This window comes from Histoplasma capsulatum, genomic scaffold, assembly GCF_000149585.1.
Source record: "Histoplasma capsulatum NAm1 scaffold_5 genomic scaffold, whole genome shotgun sequence".
In the NCBI taxonomy this organism is placed as follows: Eukaryota; Fungi; Ascomycota; class Eurotiomycetes; order Onygenales; family Ajellomycetaceae; genus Histoplasma; species Histoplasma mississippiense.
Genome location: NW_001813978.1, coordinates 1,033,507 through 1,052,991, shown reverse-complemented (window position 1 = coordinate 1,052,991; position 19,485 = coordinate 1,033,507). Strand labels below are relative to the sequence as shown.

Here is a 19,485-nt window from a genome sequence, read left to right as displayed (position 1 = left end):
GATCGATACCTTTGTTCTCTATTTTTCGTTGTCAATCATACAATTCTTGTACAGTACTTGTGTGTATCTGTAGATTATCCAACAAACCTTTTACCCTCGTCCCTTGGTTGTATTAACAATCGTGGGGCAAAAGCCACAAGGTTATCCATATACTTAAACCCCACCTTTGCAGAATAATAGGTAGCTCTTTTCTAACTGAAGTGGAATCCTGAATCATCTTCCGGGAGATGCGCTCCATATATAATGACGGCAGATGTGTAGCCCAGCCTATCAAGCGAACGATTGGGGATGGGAAAGAAAAAGAAACCATATCCAGCGTATTTAACGGGGCTGCTCGACCTGATAGGCGTCCCCGAGGGTGCGAGAGAAGGTAAAATGTCTTGAAAAGCGCCGGAGATATTCTATATATATATATATGGAATTCGGATGGAAACGGCGTGAAAATAGATATTCTAGAGAAAGGGAGGAAAAGCAGAAGAAAAAGGAGCCCAACGAAAGAAAGTGAAGACTAGAAAACAAGAAATATCATAACCTCTTTATCTCAACTCCGCACTGATCAGCAGAGTACTTAATCAACTCCAGTTCCACAAAAAAACTCCAGCCGTGTAGGTAAATAAATGTCCGTGTTCTTATGAACATTCCGCAAAATAGAAAAAAGGAATACCAGACAAAAGGAATCGTAATCAGGGGTTATATTAGTCGTTTATCTCAATCAAATCTCCACTGCCTTCATGATCATTTCCGAGGAGGATCGCCCACCTCCATCGCCGCCTTGATCGTAAGCTTTATTGCTATTAGACGACGAACTCGATTTCATCTTCTTCAGCACCGGTGGCAAGCCCAATAACGCCATATCTGCTTGCTCACGAGTAGCATGAGCTTCTCTCGATTTCCCCTGAGAGTCCAGCGTGGCTGCCAACAGATCCTCGGTCACGCTAATCCATAACTTGTCATCTGCCTTTCGCGCCATTGCTCTAGCGGCCTTGGCACTTTTCTCCGATTGTTCACCGACGACGCCGCGGAAGTATTTCCAGCTCATGAATGTAAGGGCAATGCAGGTTACTTGGCTGTTGCCGATGGCTATTGCAGCTTGGAGGGAATGATGTAGATCATGTTTGGTTTGGATGGTGGATTCGGTGTGCGTTGTTGCTGATATTAGGAAATAGGCGGCTTGGATGTATTTGTTAGGGCTAACGCGGCAGAACGGCTCGATTGTAGAAAGAACTTTGGAGGCGGCAGAATGGGAGTGGGAGGGTCGAGCTGGATCGCGCAATATAAGCGCAGAATTTAGAGCGGCGAGGATGGCAGTGTCCCGTCGAGGATCATTGCGAGCAGATTTACTGGTAGTCTGGTTAAGCGCGAAGATGGGCTGTTGGAAAGTTGCGAGCGCTGCCTTGAGTTCACCTGTTCCCTGGGATATGATGCCGCTTGCGTACTCCATAAGGCATATAGTTGCTTCATTGACATTAGTTCCCAACTCAGACACGGTTGACCGTAGCTCTTTGAGTGTCTGACGAGCAAAGGCCCAGTCGGTTCGGGCACAAGCTAGGAATATTAACTGCAAAAGCATATTGCAATATAAAGATCGTCGCCATTCAATCCTTTCAGTAGCGTAAGCTAGGGATTCTGGAATTTCTTGTGGGTTTTTGTAGTTACCTATAATTATGTCAGTGTAGTTCTTAGGGAGTTATCAAGGGATTTTCCAGCTCACTCCGTATCATCTTTAAACCCTCGCTGAGATACTTCTCAGATTTATGTCCATCTTGCGAATTCTTCGCTGTGAGTGTAACAGAGCTCAGGAAATAGCAAAGAGCATAGATGTCATGCTCAGGAAGCCAGCGCATCATCAACATTACATTTCCATCCTCGACTTGTAGTATATCGGTTGACTCCGTGGCTGAAGGTGACATGGTCTTACGGCTGAGGGGGAGCGAAAAGCTTCCATCATTTTGCCAGTGTGGATCGTCTATCTTCTGATCCATTACCTTCTGCATTATCTGAAGCTTTTCGGATGATTGCTTAACGTCATACTCGAGCAGGCTGCAGCAAATATCCATCATCTGAATCATCGTGCTTATTTGCGGGATGTCGAGCACTTTATTGTCGAGCTGGTAGCTCCTCGCAGTGGCCAAAGCCCGCTGTGCCTGTTCAATCGAATCATGGCTAGATGAATGCTGCAGGCGTACCAGAGCTTCGATTACCGATGAAACAACCAAAATAGCTTTGTCACCGCTGCGACTGGCAAGGGAGGCGACTTTTTGTAAGTTTTGTATCGCAGCTGCCGTATCTTGCTGTGCCGAGGATGACAGGGAGAGAGTGACTCGAAGAAAGCGGAACGCATACTCCCAAGCAGTATGGCGGTATCTAATGCTGTCAGAATAAGTTTTAGGTATACGGGCTCTGTAGGCTCACCCCTCAGCATCACGAACGACTCCATCCACATGCTTCATGGCAGCTTTTGGATTTGATTTATACAATATTCGGGCCAGAAGCTGCTGCATACAATACTTCAAATCGTACATGCGGTTCTGATTCACAAATAAGTTCGAGTGCCAAAATGATTTCTAAACGAAGCCCTAACTGACCCTTTCACATAAATCAACCTAAAAGTGCTAATTTAGCCAGGGATAATTCACGGGCAGGATGTCTCGCGGCTTACCCCTTTACTGAGTGCGGTCTCCGCTTCGGAGTCATTTTCTGTTTCTTCGTACAATATCCGGGCATAGCGAAGCCGCACCAGGGCCTCAGTTCGCGGTGGTAATTTCCAGGTCTTAATCGAGGTAAGTTAGCTAAATTTTGTATTTACGATTGTATGCACCAAGTATTGCGTAGGGGTTCCAACCTTCAGCACCGCTTCTAAACATGCTAATCCAGTTGCGATCAGCTTATAATACTCATTTGTCTCTGCCTCCTCTCGCGCAACTGCAAGTGCCGTTCCCTGACTGTGTGCTGCATCAATATACTCATCTGCCAGTGACAAAAGTAGCACATGATAATCAATTGCCGGTTTCCCAGACGTCGCTGGGAGCGGCTGAGATTGTGGCATCTTAGTCGGGGACTTGGAACACATGTGTTTCAGGGATTGCGATCTTTTTAGTTGAGAGTTCGGCAGTGGTGCAGCTTGTTGTTGCACGGCATCCACTGTCCTATATTGATGTAGAGCGGGCGGGCGGGGCATTATAACCTGGGGAGGGTACATATGTGGAGGTGGCGGATAGGAAGTAGGTTGAAATTTTGATTGCGATTGTTGGGGAAGTTGAGCCGAGTATTCCTGTGGTGACGGACGCGTATCGGGTCGACTTTGGATAGGAAAGTATTGAGGGGGCGGCGGAACTCCGCCATAGTGAAGGTGCGTATTGTTTGCGGGCGGTGGAGGACGGGCTTGAATAGGTCGAGGCGCATAGTTGACAGGCGGGTTCGGCGGCTGCTGTTGTGGATGTGGTGCATGTTGCTGGTGCTGTGGCGCGTAGGGAGGCGCGGGGAATATGGCCTGGGGGTGAACGAGAGGTTTGGGATATACTGTATTCGCAGAATTCGGGCCAAAATTATGCTGATGCCGCGGTGGAGGTATCCGGGGTGGCTGTTGGGCTTGGAACGACTCTGAATGGGAGGGATATTGACCACCATGCGGAGGTTGGTATGGCATGGTCACGGTACTGCGGAGGAAGTCCTTCCAAACAAGGCGTTTGGCAAAGGGTTTTCCTCTATGGCCAGGATCTTATTGATACTTCTTCTTCTTCTTCGTCGTCGTCGTCGTCGTCATTTGTCAATAATGTCTGACCTCACGTCACTAAATTTCCGCTGTAAATCGCGATGCGCAATCCATACCAGAAAAGAGTAGACTTATTGTACGACCGGATTATGGTTGTTCCACTGTGCCAGTCAGCAACACCGACATTGAGTGTTTACTTCTTATTTTCTTCTTCAGATATGTATTCTCGTACCAGGAGCAATATAATATGCAGTTTATCTTTATTAGACCGTTCCATCACATGTACTCTCGCCCGACAAGCTACGGAAGGCGGCAAACAATCCCTTGCCTGGCCAGGTAAATGAGCCACCTGAACCAGTTGGAAAATTGATGGGGAAAATGAGTGGGAGATTGAAGAAGTAGTTACAGTACTCCGTACTTGCAAGCCGAATCCGCCAGAGAAAACTGCAATAAATACCGGATTAAATGGTTGGGATCTGATGATGATCCGGCCTGGTACCCCGATTCGGTACGCTGGCCGACTCGGTAGGGAACCGAACAGCAAATTCACCGTACCTCTTTCTCATTCACGGGAACATATCCTGGTATTGCTCTTCATAACAGTGGCGCTGACCATGCCGTTCTCGCAGGCCTTATTAATTTGGTCAAATCCTTCCACTAGGTCCAGAGGGGGGTTCTCGAGCCCATTACCCATAAGGTTCTTGACCTTATTCACCTGCTTATGGATTGCTAGGTGTTTATAGAATCCAGGATGACTGGGAGTTGCTAGATTGATTATCAGGGGGCGTAGGAGTTGGAACTGAATATCTAACTGCTGGATGACCCGGTCAGGTTCAAATAAGGCTATTCCAGTAGCTCGAAAGTCACTTTGAATGTTCTGAGCCTTAAAGGCTTACACACGCGCTGCAGAGTAGACATCTAGAAAATCAACCTTCTTAATAGTATTAAATCCCAGCCGCATGCGCTGTTCCACCAAACCCCCGAGACTGCCAATTCGACGCAGGTTTGCCACCGGAATAAACACTCTAGTAAGCCATTTAATTCCTATCTCCTCTGTAGTCTAGCCATTAGAACTAACATCAAGCCTTGAGGGCGCACGGTATCGTCTCCCCAAAGCTTAGGGATATTGTGAAACCCTCTCGTGAAATTCACTGAAAGATCCACAGGTGCCTGCACAACCGCATTTACAAAACGCCCAGCGCCTTTGCTCATATGCACGCCAGTCGGGCGCAGCATGTCAGGGTCTTTGTCGGAGCCAGCTACCGTCTGACTGAGGAATCGACTTCGGCTGGCGTCATCCCGTTTGGGATTCAACTGGCCTTGTAATGGACCGTGGCATAGAGCTTGATCCGACGTTTGAAGTGGGAGTTGACCGACCAGAGAGGTTGGGAGGGCTCCGAACATAAGCAAGAGAGTCCTCCACAATCAAACTCGCCTCACTTTGTCCAGGCGAAATCGACGGACTTGATCTTTCCCCTATATGTGAGGCCTCGCTTTTGTTCGCGATCGTCGGCACTGATGCTTGGGACTGCTGTCGGCTGCGTCCAGCCGGAATCTGCAAAGCTCTCCATGCCTCCGAGGGAACATCAGCTAGACCCATCATCATGCCGCTGACCGCTGGTGAGGTCACTAACTTTTGACCTCCAGGGCAATAGTGAGGTGACGCGGCTGCACCAGTAGGCTGTGAGCAAACCTTTTTGATATTTATCCCCCCAGACTAGAAATGTTGAATATCAGTCGCTTATCGAAAAATGTAGTATGATATTCACCATTACTAGTCTGGGGGGGCGGGGGCGGTAAATATCAAAATGGGGATAAGCATCAAAAACATAGAAAAAAACTCGTCGAAATACACATGATTCCATACTTGGGCATTTACCCACCCATGATTAGACAATTCAAATGCAACCTCTCTTACGGACTCCGTACATGGTGTTACAAAAGAGATTTTGCGCAGTAAAGGATTGGGCAAATAAGCATGAGCAACTGCTTTTCAAAACTCACCACCAAATCAGGGGTGATTGTGATGGTGAAAAAATACTGTAAACGAAACAGATTTCTCAATGCATCAGTTCCTAGTTAATTCAGTTAGCTCCCATATGCATATAATCAACCAAAAGGCTTAGAAGAACTCACATGGCCCTAACACTACTCTGATATTTCAAATTGTGATGCCTTACGCCTGCTGGGAACAATGCCAATTCTATTTGACCTGACATACAAATCATACAAATAGAGCACAATATATGAAGATTCAAAGCTGAAGAAGAGAAGAAAGGTGAAAGCTGCTTTGCAACTCGTTGCGAATAAACAAAACCCTATGCCCGACAGGCCAGTCCCAGTAGTTATGGTAGTGAGGTTGGGGTCATAGTCAGCATTTCTGGAGGACATCCCCTCAGCGGCAACAAACATATCAGGAAATATTTTATATCGAGTATGTCAGATGGAAAGCATATATAAAGATGCTCTCTTGGACTGTTGTGAAAGATGAAAAGAAAATTGAACAACTTTCATTACAACCCTGCCTATCTGAGCTGTCAGTCAATTTATAAAGAACCTTATTATCACTTTTATCACTATTTCTCCCTCTCCTTTCTCTAACCGCATCAAAACGCTCATTAGTGGCCAACTTTCTTTGTTAACAAGGTTTATGGCTTTATGTTCCCTTGTATAATTTCCTGAGCCCAGATTTCTCTTTCTTGCTCTACACCAGGCCCAAATTCCATCACAGATCGCTGCATATCATGGCCTTGAACATGGTGAAGAACAAAGCACTCAATTATGCCCTGCGAGCGCTGCAACTCATCTTCAGCATAATCATCAAGGGAACAGACGGCTATGGTACGCAGAACTAATACATTCTACTCTGCTTACCGCACTGTTGCGTCTGACCCTATCGCCTAGCTAGCTATCCATGTGTTTCGGTCATACTGATTATGTATGTACACTTCGAGTTCGGCAACTTCCACGCTTACTATGGCGTCCCCAATGCGTGGGGCTTCTTTGATGTTCTGCGTTATTTAGCTGGACAGTTTTGATCATCATCTTTCACCTCATTGCTGAAATCAGCTTCGCGGATCGTGCGTTGATTGGCTACATTCGTGTCGCCGTTGAGGCCGTAGCTGTCCTCTCATGGCTTGCTGGTTTCATTACTATGGCTGTTCAAATTGCAACCGACACATGTTCGACAGGAATATCCTCATGTGGGTTGCTCAAGGTGGCGACAGTCTATGGGGCGTTCGAATGGCTGCTATTCATGATTACTGCAGCCCAGACTGTCATATTGTGGCGGACGTAAAGCTTGCGAAAACAGAATTTTCTGCCACCCCCTGAAAAATAGTAGAACAACACCGCAAAAATAATCAAAATATCCACATATCTCTAGAATCATTCAAATATCATTCAATTCATTCAAATACACACCTTTATCATCAAATACGCATCTTTATCATCAAATCTGCCAATATGCCCCGCAACACCCACCGTTCTACTGCCTCGCAAGCTCGTAAAAGGACTCCAACTACCCTGCGCCTTCGTCTGTCCAAACCGCCTGTTCCGGATGTTCCGGATAATGACGAGAATCCAACTGATGATGAGAAGGAGGATAAGGAGGAGGAGGAGGAGGAGGAGGAGGAGGAGGAGGAGGAGACACAGTCAGAAGATCCTCGATTTCTGCGAACACCTACCCCTGAGCCTGAGATCTCATTCAGCTGTATGAACGGGTGATTATCAATGGGATAAAGGAGCCTATAAAGATCAAGTTACGGAATGTCACAACAAATGATATGACTGTCAGCTTCTATCGTATCCAATATCTCCCTCAACTCCTTCTTCATCTAATATTGTGTCTCCAAGTGAGATAATCAATGTGATGGTGATGAAATATATGATGGAAGGAATGGGAGGCATGGGAGGACTGAATTCAAACTTGTCATCGAATTCAAACTTGCCATCAAATTCAAACTTGCCATCGAATCCGAACCTGCCATCGAATCCGAACCTGCCATCGAATCCGAACCTGCCATTGAATCCGAACCTGCCATCGAATCCGAACCTGCCTCCTATTCGAAGTAGTCCAATCCCTCAGTTTGGTGAACACGCGGATCTGTTTATTGATGAGTTCTTCAACTGGTTGATGACAGAGAGACCTCGAAGAGCAGAAGCTCTTTTAACTGCAAAGAGCATTATTCAGAATGAAGGATTTGAACTGGATCATATACGGACAATGACAAATGAGCAGGTGGTTCAGTTGAATATTGGAATGGGTATATTCTCGATAATAAGAAATGGGTTAAAGAGTTCTATCTGGCAGTCACAGTTGAAGGAGATTAAATTGTCTTTATCTGCTGTTTGTAATGATGACAGCAGACTTCATACTGCTTCTGCTTCTGAATTTGAAACTTAGATATTATATATCATCATAATTGAATTGTAATCTGAATCTTTTTAAATTTTACAATACTATCCTATATGAGCCGATCTGAAATATCCTCTTGCATCTTCTTCTCCCATGAAATTCTCAACTGCATGATGCAAGAAGGCTTCAAAATCTCCATCAAACTGATTCTCTAACTGACATCTGTATCTTCTAATCCATTCTTTCAACGCGTGAAATGACTCCTCTATAGGATTATAATCAGGAGAATATGGAGGTAAGAATAAAAGTCCAATGCCAGCTTCTCTGCAGAGATCTCGCAGTGCTTGTGAACGATGAGAAGAGCAATTATCCATCACTAAGTAGTGATAACCTCGTTGGCATTTGGGCAGTATCCGGACACGTACAAACTCATTGAACCTCTCTGTATTATAGGACCCCTGATATATATCATAATCAAGATATCCATCGACACTTATTGCAGGTAAGATTGACCATCTGCGAGATCGTTTACAGGGCCTTCTAATGCGACAAGGGAATCCTCTGCTTGACCATCCATATCGTCGATCTGCAGTACGTTCATTCGCAGCACTCTCATCTAAAAAGATAAGTTGATCAGGTTGATACTGAGTAACTTGAATACGCCATTCAGCTCGAAGTTCTTCGTTGCGTTGACTGGCCACAGGTTCAACCTATATCAAATAGAACTGACAGATTAGCAGGTTCTATAAGTGACAATTGCAATAATTAATCACCTTCTTCCATGTCAAATTCAGTTTCTTCAACAATCTAGATATCGATCGAGGGTGGATATCAACATCAAATTCATCCTTCACAAAGCAGACAGCCTCATCGCGATATGCAGTTGAATATGCCTCAAAAAAGTCCTCCAAACCTGACAAGATATCCGGTGTGATCTTTGGCTTTACACCCCATGTTGAACGAGGACTTCTAGCAGTTCCAAAGCAGCGAATATTTCGTTGGATTCGATATACAGTGGCCAGACTGCACTCAATGGTCCGCGCAATCTGAGCAGGCATATAACCATCATTTAGAAGGCGTACGATCTCATTGGTGGTAAATTCGCTGAGCTGGGGGGGCATATTGGCAGATTTGATGATAAAGGTGCGTATTTGAATGGATTGGATGATATTTGAATGATTTTAGAGATACGTGGATATTTTGGTTATTTCTGCGGTGTTTTGCTACTATTTTTCAGGGGGTGGCAGAAAATTCTGTTTTCGCAAGCTTTACGTCCGCCACAATACAGCGTAGTTGTCCTGAGCTCTCGCAAGCCAAGGACTTCTATGATGTGCTAACGCATCTCACTGTTGCTTCCCTATAAAATATTTAACTGCAAGCAGCAGCTTTGATCTTCCCATAATATTGAGTGGCTTCTAATTATTTCTTCTTATATTATTTCTTTTACTTCATAAACTCTGTCTGCTTTTGCTTGTGAAATATTGTCGATTGAAGCTTTATATTCCTTTTATATATCTGCTCATTTATCTTTACAGCTTATTAGTATCTACTTACATAGATAGGTATAGTTGCGTCACTGGGTGGGAAATTGACAGGTCATGGCGTTGGCAGATGATGTCTTTGGAACCCATCAAAATTTTGCATTTGCGACCCAAATACGCCATCCAGCAGGTGGAGGTAGGAGGTAATGTACATACACCGAAGAGAGCCATCCGCGCGCAAGTGCGTTTAGGTTCGATGGCCTCGAAGGTAGAAGCAATGATGGCATAGACAGATATCGCATCTACTGTACGGTAACGGAAACGCCGAGAAACGTCTCTAAGACGGCAAGATGATAAGGGAAGACTGGCTGACAGAAAAGTCACCTCCACAATCTCTTGTCATAAGATGCTCAAGATTCTGTAGACCCCGCGCTGTTCCTGTCCCTTACGGTGCCTCAAGCAATGACAAAAGCGCCATTCAAAGAATCCAGCCAAGAGGGTATTATGTCCATCGTCTGGAACAACATCTTGCTCTCACTCATATGCATTTCAATACAAGATCGATAACACCGAAGTAGATATCGCGATCAAGCTCAGCCTGCTCAAGACCCAGTCCCACAACAAGGAGCCTATTTTCATTTGGATTCTTCGTCACGATTGCAGTCGCAATCTGGCATGCGAAGAGCTGGCCAATAGTTTCACGTTGAGAGCCGCGAGCACCAAGGACGGATGTCGCAGTAAAGTTAGCTAGTGGAAGGAGCCCGTCTTCGTTTGGGTTTGGGAGAGTACGATAGCCGTTGGTCCCAGGATTCGTGTTCTCTAAGGGTACATGGAGCTGGGAAGATCAGTACGTATAGACCACCAGAAGGCAGAGTTTAGGTCAGTTCATACCCACTGTCCCAACTTCTGCTTTTGAGATATAGTCACCAAAATTTTGTCAGAAAATGAGACTGTCATCACCTCTGTTTCCACTCCGCCTAACACCCCGGCTGCCTGTCTTGTCGAAGCTGGATATGGAAGATTGGTTTGTTCTGGCAACGGACCAGCATCCCGCATCACCTCCTTGAGCTGAGCATTGGGAGGAATTGAATTGGGGAGCATAGTAACGAAATGAGTAGTAAAATAATAAGAGAAAAGAATAAGAATGCAAACAAATGCAATTTACGGGAGGTGGGCTGCGACTTCACCGCCTTGTGGCAGAACTGCCAACTCGATAAATTTCTCAATTGCATCAAATCGCAATCATGTAGCACGCCCTTAGGCTTTTCCGCTCCAACCAAAATGCCAAAATTCGTTCCCAGACAGCGAAAACACAAAAATAAATTAAAGGAAACTAATCCCATTCCCCAGCAGGACACCAATGTTGCTGAGCTTGCGCCGGTTTCCAAATTGGAGAAGGAAGAGAAACGGCGGAAATATAGAGAAGAGCTGCTAGCGCAACAACCGAGGATTTCTGGGAAGAAGCAAAAGAGACTTGACAAGTACATTGTACGGTCGATTCTATCTATGTGTGTTTCTCATTTTCTAAGACACTAACTTATGGTAACAGGAAACAAAACTCAAGAAGGACGAAAATCTTATACTTCTCAAAAAGTTGTCGGACGCAAAAATAGATACCAGTCAATTACAAAGCTCTCGAGATCTAGGGAAACGCAAACAAAAAAAGATTTTATCTTCAGCTGCAGGTAATGGAGACACCAACAGTGTTACTCTACAGCAGCACGCCTCAGACAACGAGATAAACGAGGCAAGGTCGATCAAGCCGGTCCTCACCTCTTCCAATTCGACGATCAATATCGCCAATACCATTGCTGGCACTGGAACACCAGTTATTGGAAGTGGATTAAAACGACCGCTAGAAATTGGAGAAGACGGCTTTCCCGTCATTAAAAAGCGGAAACGTGCCCCAAAAGCTAAGTTTATAATAGAGGAGCCATCCTGGGATGGATTCGAAAGCAATGGGTCCGGCGATGATGCAACAAAAGACCCAGAGCGTTCCGGTAGCTATATAAGTGATGATGAAGCGGGTGGTTCTGGAAGCGACATAGGATCAGGACAAGGTGATAGTAACAATGATGGGGACTATGAGGATGACAGGTCTTCAAGCTCCGATGATGACCCTAGCGAGCACACCATAATTCGACCGCGAAATTCCGCATTCAAAACATGGGCGGTACAGCAAATAAACGACACGGTTGGCTTTAGACCCACAGAACATGCGCCTCTACCTCATGCTCTTCCGCAACCAGAAAAGCCTGCAACCTCGCGCCAGACTGAGGGTGAACTCTTGCCAGCTAAATTAAAAATACCAAAAGGGGCTCCGAATAGGAAGGCTTTCACTGTCCAAGTAAATCGACCTGAGCACATACAGGCATCTCGTCTCGCTCTACCTGTTGTTGGGCAGGAACAAGAAATTATGGAAGCTATCCACAACAATTCTTCAGTTATCATCTGGGGCGCAACTGGAAGTGGTAAAACTACACAACTACCGCAGTTCCTCTTCGAAGCGGGATATGGAAACCACGAAAGCCCCAATCCGGGGATGGTTGGAATAACTCAGCCGAGACGAGTTGCAGCTGTCAGTATGGCCAAGCGAGTTGCAGATGAGCTGGGCCAATTTGCGGATCAGGTTTCATACCAGATTCGATTTGATAGCACAGTATCAAGCAAAACAGCTATAAAATTTATGACAGATGGTGTTCTGATAAGAGAAATTGCCCGAGATTTCTCTCTTTCGAAATATTCGATCATTATAATTGACGAAGCTCACGAGAGGAGTGTTAACACAGATATTCTTATCGGTATGGTCAGCAGAATCGTTGACCTAAGGAAGACGATGAATGCAGAAGACCAGTCTGTAAAGCCACTGAAGTTGGTTATTATGTCTGCTACATTACGCATATCGGATTTCCTCCAAAATGAAAATCTCTTTCCCCAGGGACGACCTCCGTTAGTCCAAGCTGAAGGACGCCAGTATCCCGTCACTATCCATTTTTCACGCCACACACGTCGTGACTATGTCGAAGAGGCTTTTAAAAAAGTATCCAAAGGCCACAGGAAATTGCCTCCGGGAGCGTTTCTTGTTTTCCTAACAGGACAGGCAGAGATTAAAGATCTATCCAAGCGTCTTGAACAGGCTTTCAGGTCTACTCATGTGCCCAGCCCTTTCCAGGGAAAAGTTAAGTTATCAGCAGTGGAAGCTCCCCTCGAAACTGAAGATATTGAACTTGGAAGAACAACAGGCCCGATAGGTAATGATAGCGACAGTGACATCGAAATTAGAGGATTAGACGACGATGAAAATGATGATGACGATTTTGACCATGAAGAAGGGGCTGTTGATTCAGGAACAAAGGTCCATGTCCTTCCCCTTTATTCCCAACTTCCTACTAAGGAGCAGATGAAGGTGTTTGAGCCAGTGCCAGAAGGTTCCCGCCTCATTGTTTTGGCCACCAATGTGGCAGAGACCAGCTTGACCATTCCTGGCATCAGGTACGTATTTGATTGCGGCCGTTCCAAGGAAAAGCAGTACGACGTCTCAACTGGAGTCCAGAGCTTCCAGATCGGTTGGATAAGCAAAGCCAGTGCTAGTCAACGTGCTGGACGAGCGGGAAGAACCGGCCCCGGGCATTGTTACCGACTTTACTCCTCTGCCGTCTTTGAAGGGGAATTCGAAGAGTATGCAGAGCCGGAAATCTTGCGGACACCGATCGAAGGAGTTGTCCTGCAGATGAAATCCATGGGGCTTCATCATGTTATCAACTTCCCCTTTCCAACCCCCCCAAATCGAACAAGTCTTGCCAAAGCGGAAATATTACTGCAGAACCTTGGCGCCCTCTCTTTGGATGGTCAGGTCACCGAGACAGGCCGCCAGCTTAGTCTATATCCACTCTCCCCAAGATTTGGAAAGATGCTCCAAATCGGCCATCAACACGGTTGTATGCCATACGTAGTAGCTTTAGTTTCCGCACTCTCAGTGTCGGACCTTTTTATCCAAGAAAACCAGCTCGATCTCAACCCCGTCCAGCATGAGGATGACGAGGAGAGTAAAATCTACACAAACGCGAATAGACTTGAGGATACCGCGAGAGAAATGCGGCGAAAGGATTACAACAGAGCCCGCCGTATCTTTAGCAAGTACGACGACAAATCTGACGCCCTAAAATCCCTTGCCGCAGTATGTGCGTACGCATACGCAGCAAATGGCGAGTCCTTTTGTTCTCAAATGTTCCTGCGTCCTAACGCAATGAAAGAGGCCTCCCAACTCCGCCGCCAGCTTTACGAGATCGTCCGCAGCAATAACCCCAATATCACGAACCAATTCGAATTGCGCCTCCCTGAGCCCACTGATAAACAACTCCGCGCTCTGAAGCAAATCACCGCAGCAGGCTTCATTGATCACGTCGCAATTCGTGCAGATATGGCTCCTGTCCCGCCAGACATGCAGCGCAAGCCTCGAAGAGCCATCGATGTCCCATATCTAACTCTCTTCTCATCCCTCGACGGACCCGCGAGAGAAGTCCATGAAAAAGCCGTATATATACATCCCACATCTGTCCTTGCTCATCTCTCGACCACGGAACTTCCTCAATACCTCATCTACTCTCATCTCCAACAATCTGCCCCAAGCGCTATCTCCGATGTTTCTACCAAGGTCAGAATGTTCCCCCTAACCGCCGTGAGCGGATTACAACTCTCTGCTCTCGGACATGGAACACCTTTAATTGAATATGGGAAACCTATTGGGAAGATCGAGCCAGTTGCCGGCGCATCAGATAAGCGTGAGTGTTGGGTCATTCCGTCATTGAAGGGGGATCCGGGAAGTATGGGGTGGCCATTACCAGCGAAGAAAGTAGTGCAGAGGAAAGATAGAAAGCATGGGTGGGTAATTGAGAAGTTTATTAAGTAAGATTATATATCTACATATTGATCGGCTGGGTTTCCGTTATATTTTGCGTTTCTGAGCTATTGTTAGGGTGACGGTTACACTTCACTGCAAACAGAGCACTACCCATAGACCAAATAACGATAAAGGTATCATTTGTAGCCAGTTTTTGAAGCTTATCTTTATTGTTTTGTGGCATTCCACGCCTCCTATCAGCCCTCAAACGAAGTCGGATAAAATGGACAATAGAGCGGACCTTCCTATAAGAACGCCTTAATCGCTTAATGAAAAGCCCCAAGAATCCATTTACAAATAGCCCAAATTACAAAACGACCCCTCTCACCGTTCTCGCCTAGATCTATTCTGGTACCCATCCCTACCAGGATCCCGATCCCGATCCCGATCCCGATCCCGATCCCAGTCACGACCCCGGACCCGCTCCCGATTCCTATCTCGATCCATAGATCTGTCTCTCTCCTTCTCGTTCCCCCTATCCCTCTCCCGCTCCTCCCTTCGCCGCCCACCACCAGCGCCCCACCTCCACTGATCCCCCTGCTCCCCCTGCCCTCTAATTCCCAAGGCCCTCCTCAGCCTCTCGCTCTCCTCAATCTTAGCCTCCGCCAACTCATGCACCTGGTACGTCTTAAACTGCTTCCTTCCACCATCATTCGAACCAAGGGCGCCACGACTGCCATCGCCGCCTCCACCTCCCTTCAACCCTTCCACCTCCTCCGCCAACTCCGCCACCAACCGTTTCCGCATCGCATCCAACCGCTCCTCAATCGCCTCTTCAGACAGCTTATCTTTCCCCTCGCTCAGCTCATTCGCCTCCTCCAGTCGATCCCTCTCCTCCAAGATCTTCACCTCGATGGCCCGCCGCCGATCATGTTCCAGGATCTGCTTGTCCGGCTGGCGCTGTTTGAAGGAATCCTTGGACTGTTGGTCGGCGTTTGAGACAGGCGGGTACGGGGCGCCGTAGCCAGCATCTCGCGGTTTTAGGAATGAGAGGTTGCGCTGGACGTAGCCGGAGGTACCGCTGCCACGCGGGGTGGAGAGGCCGACGTTGGAGGACATTGTGGGTGGTGTGGATTTGGATTTTTGATTTAGCCCGATTGTGTGAGAGTGGCTATGGCGAGGTGTATGCGCGAGTTATCTTCGTGTATCTCCTTTTCGCTGCCGTTGGCCTTGGAGAGTCGCCCAGGGAACGCTGGTTGTGATTGCCGACGTTGGAATAGATGGATGTGAACTGAGGAATACGACTCAGAAAAAGCCCCTTCTGTATGGATATCTCCCCTCCTTCCTCTGAGCCTCACCGGTAACCTCGACTTAGCCGCCGAAACCGCCAGGAAAATATACTCTTATTCTGACTTGCCTACTACGGAGACGAGGGTCCGCCGAAAGCACAGTCGGAAAATTTGTCGCTATCTGGATCTCAACTGAGTTATCGTAGGAAGCGGTTGTAAATCGTCTTTTTTGGATGAAATTACCCTGTAGAATGTTTGGATAGGGAATCAATAGCTAATTGGAGTTTATTCGCAGGAATTGTTTGCGATATGACGATCGCCACGTGACCATCACATGAACATCCTCTGAGCATGAAGGTTATGGATTTTGCGGCGGGTTATCTTCTGTACCAATTTATTCTCAGTTAAATGAACAGTATATTTATATATAGAACAGTAAAATGCAAATAAGTAAATATAGTAATACAATAATTATATACATAATAAAAGAGCTCTACAAGCATGCCGAGTATTAGTTCAAAGACGCTGATAAGTATATAGTTAGATCCCAATGCCGGATTCAAAAATAAAAAAAAAATAAAAATCCAGAGGGAAAAAGGAAGGTAGATAGCTATCTCAAGGGCGACCCAGAACCCAGAACACAAGCATAGATTACCTGAGGAGGAGGAGGATATTCTGAGCAGATCAGCATCAATCCATCCCCGAATAAGTCAACCCACTTCAGAAATTTCCATTCAAGTTAGCTCCATCCAAACACCTCCGCAACACTAACTGTATTCCACCGCACCCCGACCACCGAAACGAACAATACAACCACATCCACAACCGCCAACACCAGCGCCCCCATCATAAACCGCGGATTGAAAATCCGATACAGCATTAGATGTCGACGCAGCAAGCCCACCCACATCGTCGTCGCCAGGTTTATCGTGGCATAGTACAAGATGTGCGTTGTGGCAGCCTGCGCAACGTCCGAGAGGAGTCGGCTCATGCCATTCTTGGGCGACGGTCTGGGAGCTGTGGGAGACGCCGGCTGCGGCTGCAGCCGCGCTTGAGTGGATGAGGATTGTGAGAGAGGACCGCTGCGGGCGTCAATGGGTCGCTTCCACAATACAGTCAGCGGCACTGCGACGGCGGAGAGGATCTGCGCACCAAAGGTATTCAGGGTGATAATGAGTGGTGACCAGGGATACTTGACGGTCGTCAACGGCACAAATGCGATTTTCCACTGGATGCTGCTCAGGGTAGCCTGGTGGCCCGTTGTGAAGAAATGAAAGGAACCCAGCAGACCCAGCACGACGGGGCCGATTGCGCAGTTGCTTGTCGTCAATCCGTTTGTATCGAGGATTTCCAGCAGGGAGAATATCTGCCAGGTTTGCAGACCGATAGCGCCACCGCCCATGGGTTTTTGGAGTAGGATTATAGCCAGGGCGAAGTTTATGAGAAGCAGGGAGTAGCGGGTGCCGTGGACATTGGCGTAGCCGAGGATTGTCACTATTGTTTTTGATGGGGGTGGTTGCAAGGCGGGTGCTACAGGGCTGTTGACGTTGGTGTCGGTGTTGGGGGTCATGGAGATGCTGACACAAGGTTTGGCCCAGCCAAAGGTAGTGGTGCCAGCGGCGAAAGCGATGGCTAGGACGACCTGAGCGAGAGTAACGCGGGTAGTTTTAACTATGGATTTAGGTAGGGCAGGGAACCAGTCACCATCGTCAGCGGCGTCAAGAGTCCAGAAGGCGGCGACGATGAAGAGGCCAGTGCGGAAGGCGATGCCGATCCAGAATACTGCAGAGCCTTCGTATGACTTGGAGCCTTGGTAGTAAGAACGGATGACGGACGGAAGAACTAATGCTAGTAAGAACAGGATAAGTAGATGCCACCAGGCAGATGTAGATGACGTTGACGAGGCGTAATACGTCGAGACACAAAGGGGCATCTGTTCTTCGCGACACAAACGGGAGAAAGACGCTATTCTGCCGAGAACAACAAAGACGATAGAATGGTAAAAGCCAAGTACCCTAGCTTCCGTATTCTTCTGACGCAATGAAGATAGCGCAGCCACGACGCCAAAGGTCGTTAGGAAGAACAATAATATCTCGTCTTCCCAGATGGTGAATGAGTTGGATGAAAACCCGATAGACTGCAACACCGTAAATATTATCGCAAGCCATGCCCAGAGCGAATTCGCCATGGGCGAAACGATCCGTTTTGGAACCCATAAAACCGTTGACAACGCAGCACAAATTCCGCCCACAGCTATCCCAAACACGAGCCCTTCAACGCGGGATAATTGGACAATCCGCATTCCTGTTAATATCATACCACCCATTACACCAATTCCAGAGCCAACTCCAATCCGCCGGAGCGTGGGGAAGGAAAGATCAGTGCGGTCACCACGGATCCCTCGAGCATAGCATAGCAATAGGATAAGACCAGCAAAGGAAATCAGGATCCCTTGAATCATGCTGGGGATGTCAAATCGAGTCCACAGACTCTTACACAGATGCAGCGTATCCCGCTGATACTCGCGGTACGACTTGTATGCTCCTAAAATCAGCCGATCTCGATCAGACCCGCGTCTCGGATGCGGATGCTGAGACATGGAATTCCAGTCTTCTTCCGCACGAGACCAGATCCCCAAGGGTCCGGAAGGATGCGTCTCATCAGCGCCCCTCGCAAGCGCATACGCATGCTGGTAACGTTTAATCTGCGCCGATGCAAGCCTATTGACGCGGACCAAGTTTGTCAAGTCGCGACCACCCGCGGCAGAAAAGGCCTCCTCGATAGGTGATCCAAGGTTGTTAAAGGGGATGGGAATTCCCAGTAGCAACGCCAGCGTCGGCACAAGATCAATCTGCGGGATTGGCCGCTCCTTTGCCGTCCGCGGAGGTTCCAGGATCATATCATTCGTCCGCCCAAAGACGCCCGTGCGCTTCGAATACATCCACAAGGCCGCTTCGACCTCATCGTCCGACTCGCCGCCATGGTCACCCTTACCATCCATTCCGTGATCCCCCATGACAACAAGCAAAGTCGACTCATCAATGGACCTCATGACATCGCGTATGACCCGATCCATCTGTTGCAACTTAGCCGCCATCGCAGCATGATTTGGCCCGTACCGATGTCCTGCATGGTCAACACCGAGAAAGTGGCCAACGATAACATCCCACTTCGTCGCGTTTTCCGCATGCAGGAGCGGGAATAGGTGCTCTATCACCCCGTTATCGACCGTGTGTAGGTCGCGGACATTAAACGACTCGTACGGGCGTGAGAGATTCGCTTCAAAGAGGTCTGGAAATAGCGATTGCCATGTATCATCTCCCAAATGTACGACTCGTTTCCCTGCACTATGTAGTTGCGCGATCATGTTATCCTCGTCGATGGCGGTGCCAGCAAAATTCGAGCCAGCGTCTATAAAGGTAGGCAAAGTGCCTGTAGTCAAGCCTTTGAGGCGCTGCAATGTGGTTGTAGGCGGATCGGCGATGAATGGAAGCAAAAACGCCTGATCGGGTGACTCCACGGCAGTTTCGTGAAGGACTGGGAGGTTGTTGTGGAAGAACTGGGGGCTGTTGTCCTTCGGCGGTGGGTCGGAAGGGGACAGTAAAATCATATCGGAGAGCATCGATTATGATGACAACAGCTTTGTCAAAGGTTTTCGGGATGCCAACGTCCTTGAGCGCTGGTTGCCATTTGCGATGAATCCCTCTTTCGCCGTCCGCTCAAATGGTAGCACTGAGCATTCCGACTTATTCTCCAGCACCGTACGTGTCAGGACCAACCCCTTAATGAATTAAAATATACCTACG

General features: G+C 47.5%; 7 protein-coding genes across 7 annotated transcripts in view; 2 read left to right on the top strand and 5 right to left on the bottom strand.

The window, feature by feature from the left end:
- Window positions 1-712: 712 nt before the first annotated feature.
- Window positions 713-3,646, bottom strand: HCAG_05168 (conserved hypothetical protein; the record flags this gene model as incomplete). Its single annotated transcript, XM_001539651.1, has 6 exons — window positions 713-1,656; window positions 1,712-2,174; window positions 2,214-2,364; window positions 2,413-2,528; window positions 2,660-2,770; window positions 2,807-3,646. 6 exons carry the CDS (start codon window positions 3,644-3,646, stop codon window positions 713-715), a joined length of 2,625 nt encoding a protein of 874 aa, XP_001539701.1.
- A 628-nt stretch (window positions 3,647-4,274) lies between these two features.
- HCAG_05167 (predicted protein) lies at window positions 4,275-6,124 on the bottom strand (the record flags this gene model as incomplete). Its single annotated transcript, XM_001539650.1, has 7 exons — window positions 4,275-4,477; window positions 4,613-4,737; window positions 4,791-4,982; window positions 5,153-5,267; window positions 5,347-5,380; window positions 5,717-5,787; window positions 5,893-6,124. 7 exons carry the CDS (start codon window positions 6,122-6,124, stop codon window positions 4,275-4,277), a joined length of 972 nt encoding a protein of 323 aa, XP_001539700.1.
- Window positions 6,125-6,456: 332 nt separating this feature from the next.
- Window positions 6,457-7,438, top strand: HCAG_05166 (predicted protein; the record flags this gene model as incomplete). Its single annotated transcript, XM_001539649.1, has 4 exons — window positions 6,457-6,553; window positions 6,617-6,650; window positions 6,737-7,006; window positions 7,225-7,438. The coding sequence occupies 4 exons, from the start codon at window positions 6,457-6,459 to the stop codon at window positions 7,436-7,438; spliced, it is 615 nt and encodes a 204-aa protein (XP_001539699.1).
- A 1,124-nt stretch (window positions 7,439-8,562) lies between these two features.
- Window positions 8,563-9,190, bottom strand: HCAG_05165 (predicted protein; the record flags this gene model as incomplete). The annotated part of the gene is made up of 2 exons (XM_001539648.1): window positions 8,563-8,655; window positions 8,843-9,190. The coding sequence occupies 2 exons, from the start codon at window positions 9,188-9,190 to the stop codon at window positions 8,563-8,565; spliced, it is 441 nt and encodes a 146-aa protein (XP_001539698.1).
- A 1,641-nt stretch (window positions 9,191-10,831) lies between these two features.
- HCAG_05164 (conserved hypothetical protein) lies at window positions 10,832-14,459 on the top strand (the record flags this gene model as incomplete). The annotated part of the gene is made up of 3 exons (XM_001539647.1): window positions 10,832-11,038; window positions 11,100-13,488; window positions 13,528-14,459. The coding sequence occupies 3 exons, from the start codon at window positions 10,832-10,834 to the stop codon at window positions 14,457-14,459; spliced, it is 3,528 nt and encodes a 1,175-aa protein (XP_001539697.1).
- Window positions 14,460-14,654: 195 nt separating this feature from the next.
- HCAG_05163 (conserved hypothetical protein) lies at window positions 14,655-15,509 on the bottom strand (the record flags this gene model as incomplete). The annotated part of the gene is made up of 2 exons (XM_001539646.1): window positions 14,655-14,695; window positions 14,816-15,509. The coding sequence occupies 2 exons, from the start codon at window positions 15,507-15,509 to the stop codon at window positions 14,655-14,657; spliced, it is 735 nt and encodes a 244-aa protein (XP_001539696.1).
- A 909-nt stretch (window positions 15,510-16,418) lies between these two features.
- Window positions 16,419-19,485, bottom strand: part of HCAG_05162 (conserved hypothetical protein) — a gene marked incomplete at both ends in the record, with an annotated part of 3,572 nt that continues 505 nt past the window's right edge. The window contains one exon of the mRNA XM_001539645.1: window positions 16,419-19,090. Within this exon, the coding sequence (XP_001539695.1) occupies window positions 16,419-19,090 (2,672 nt within the window). The remainder of the gene's footprint in view (window positions 19,091-19,485) is intronic.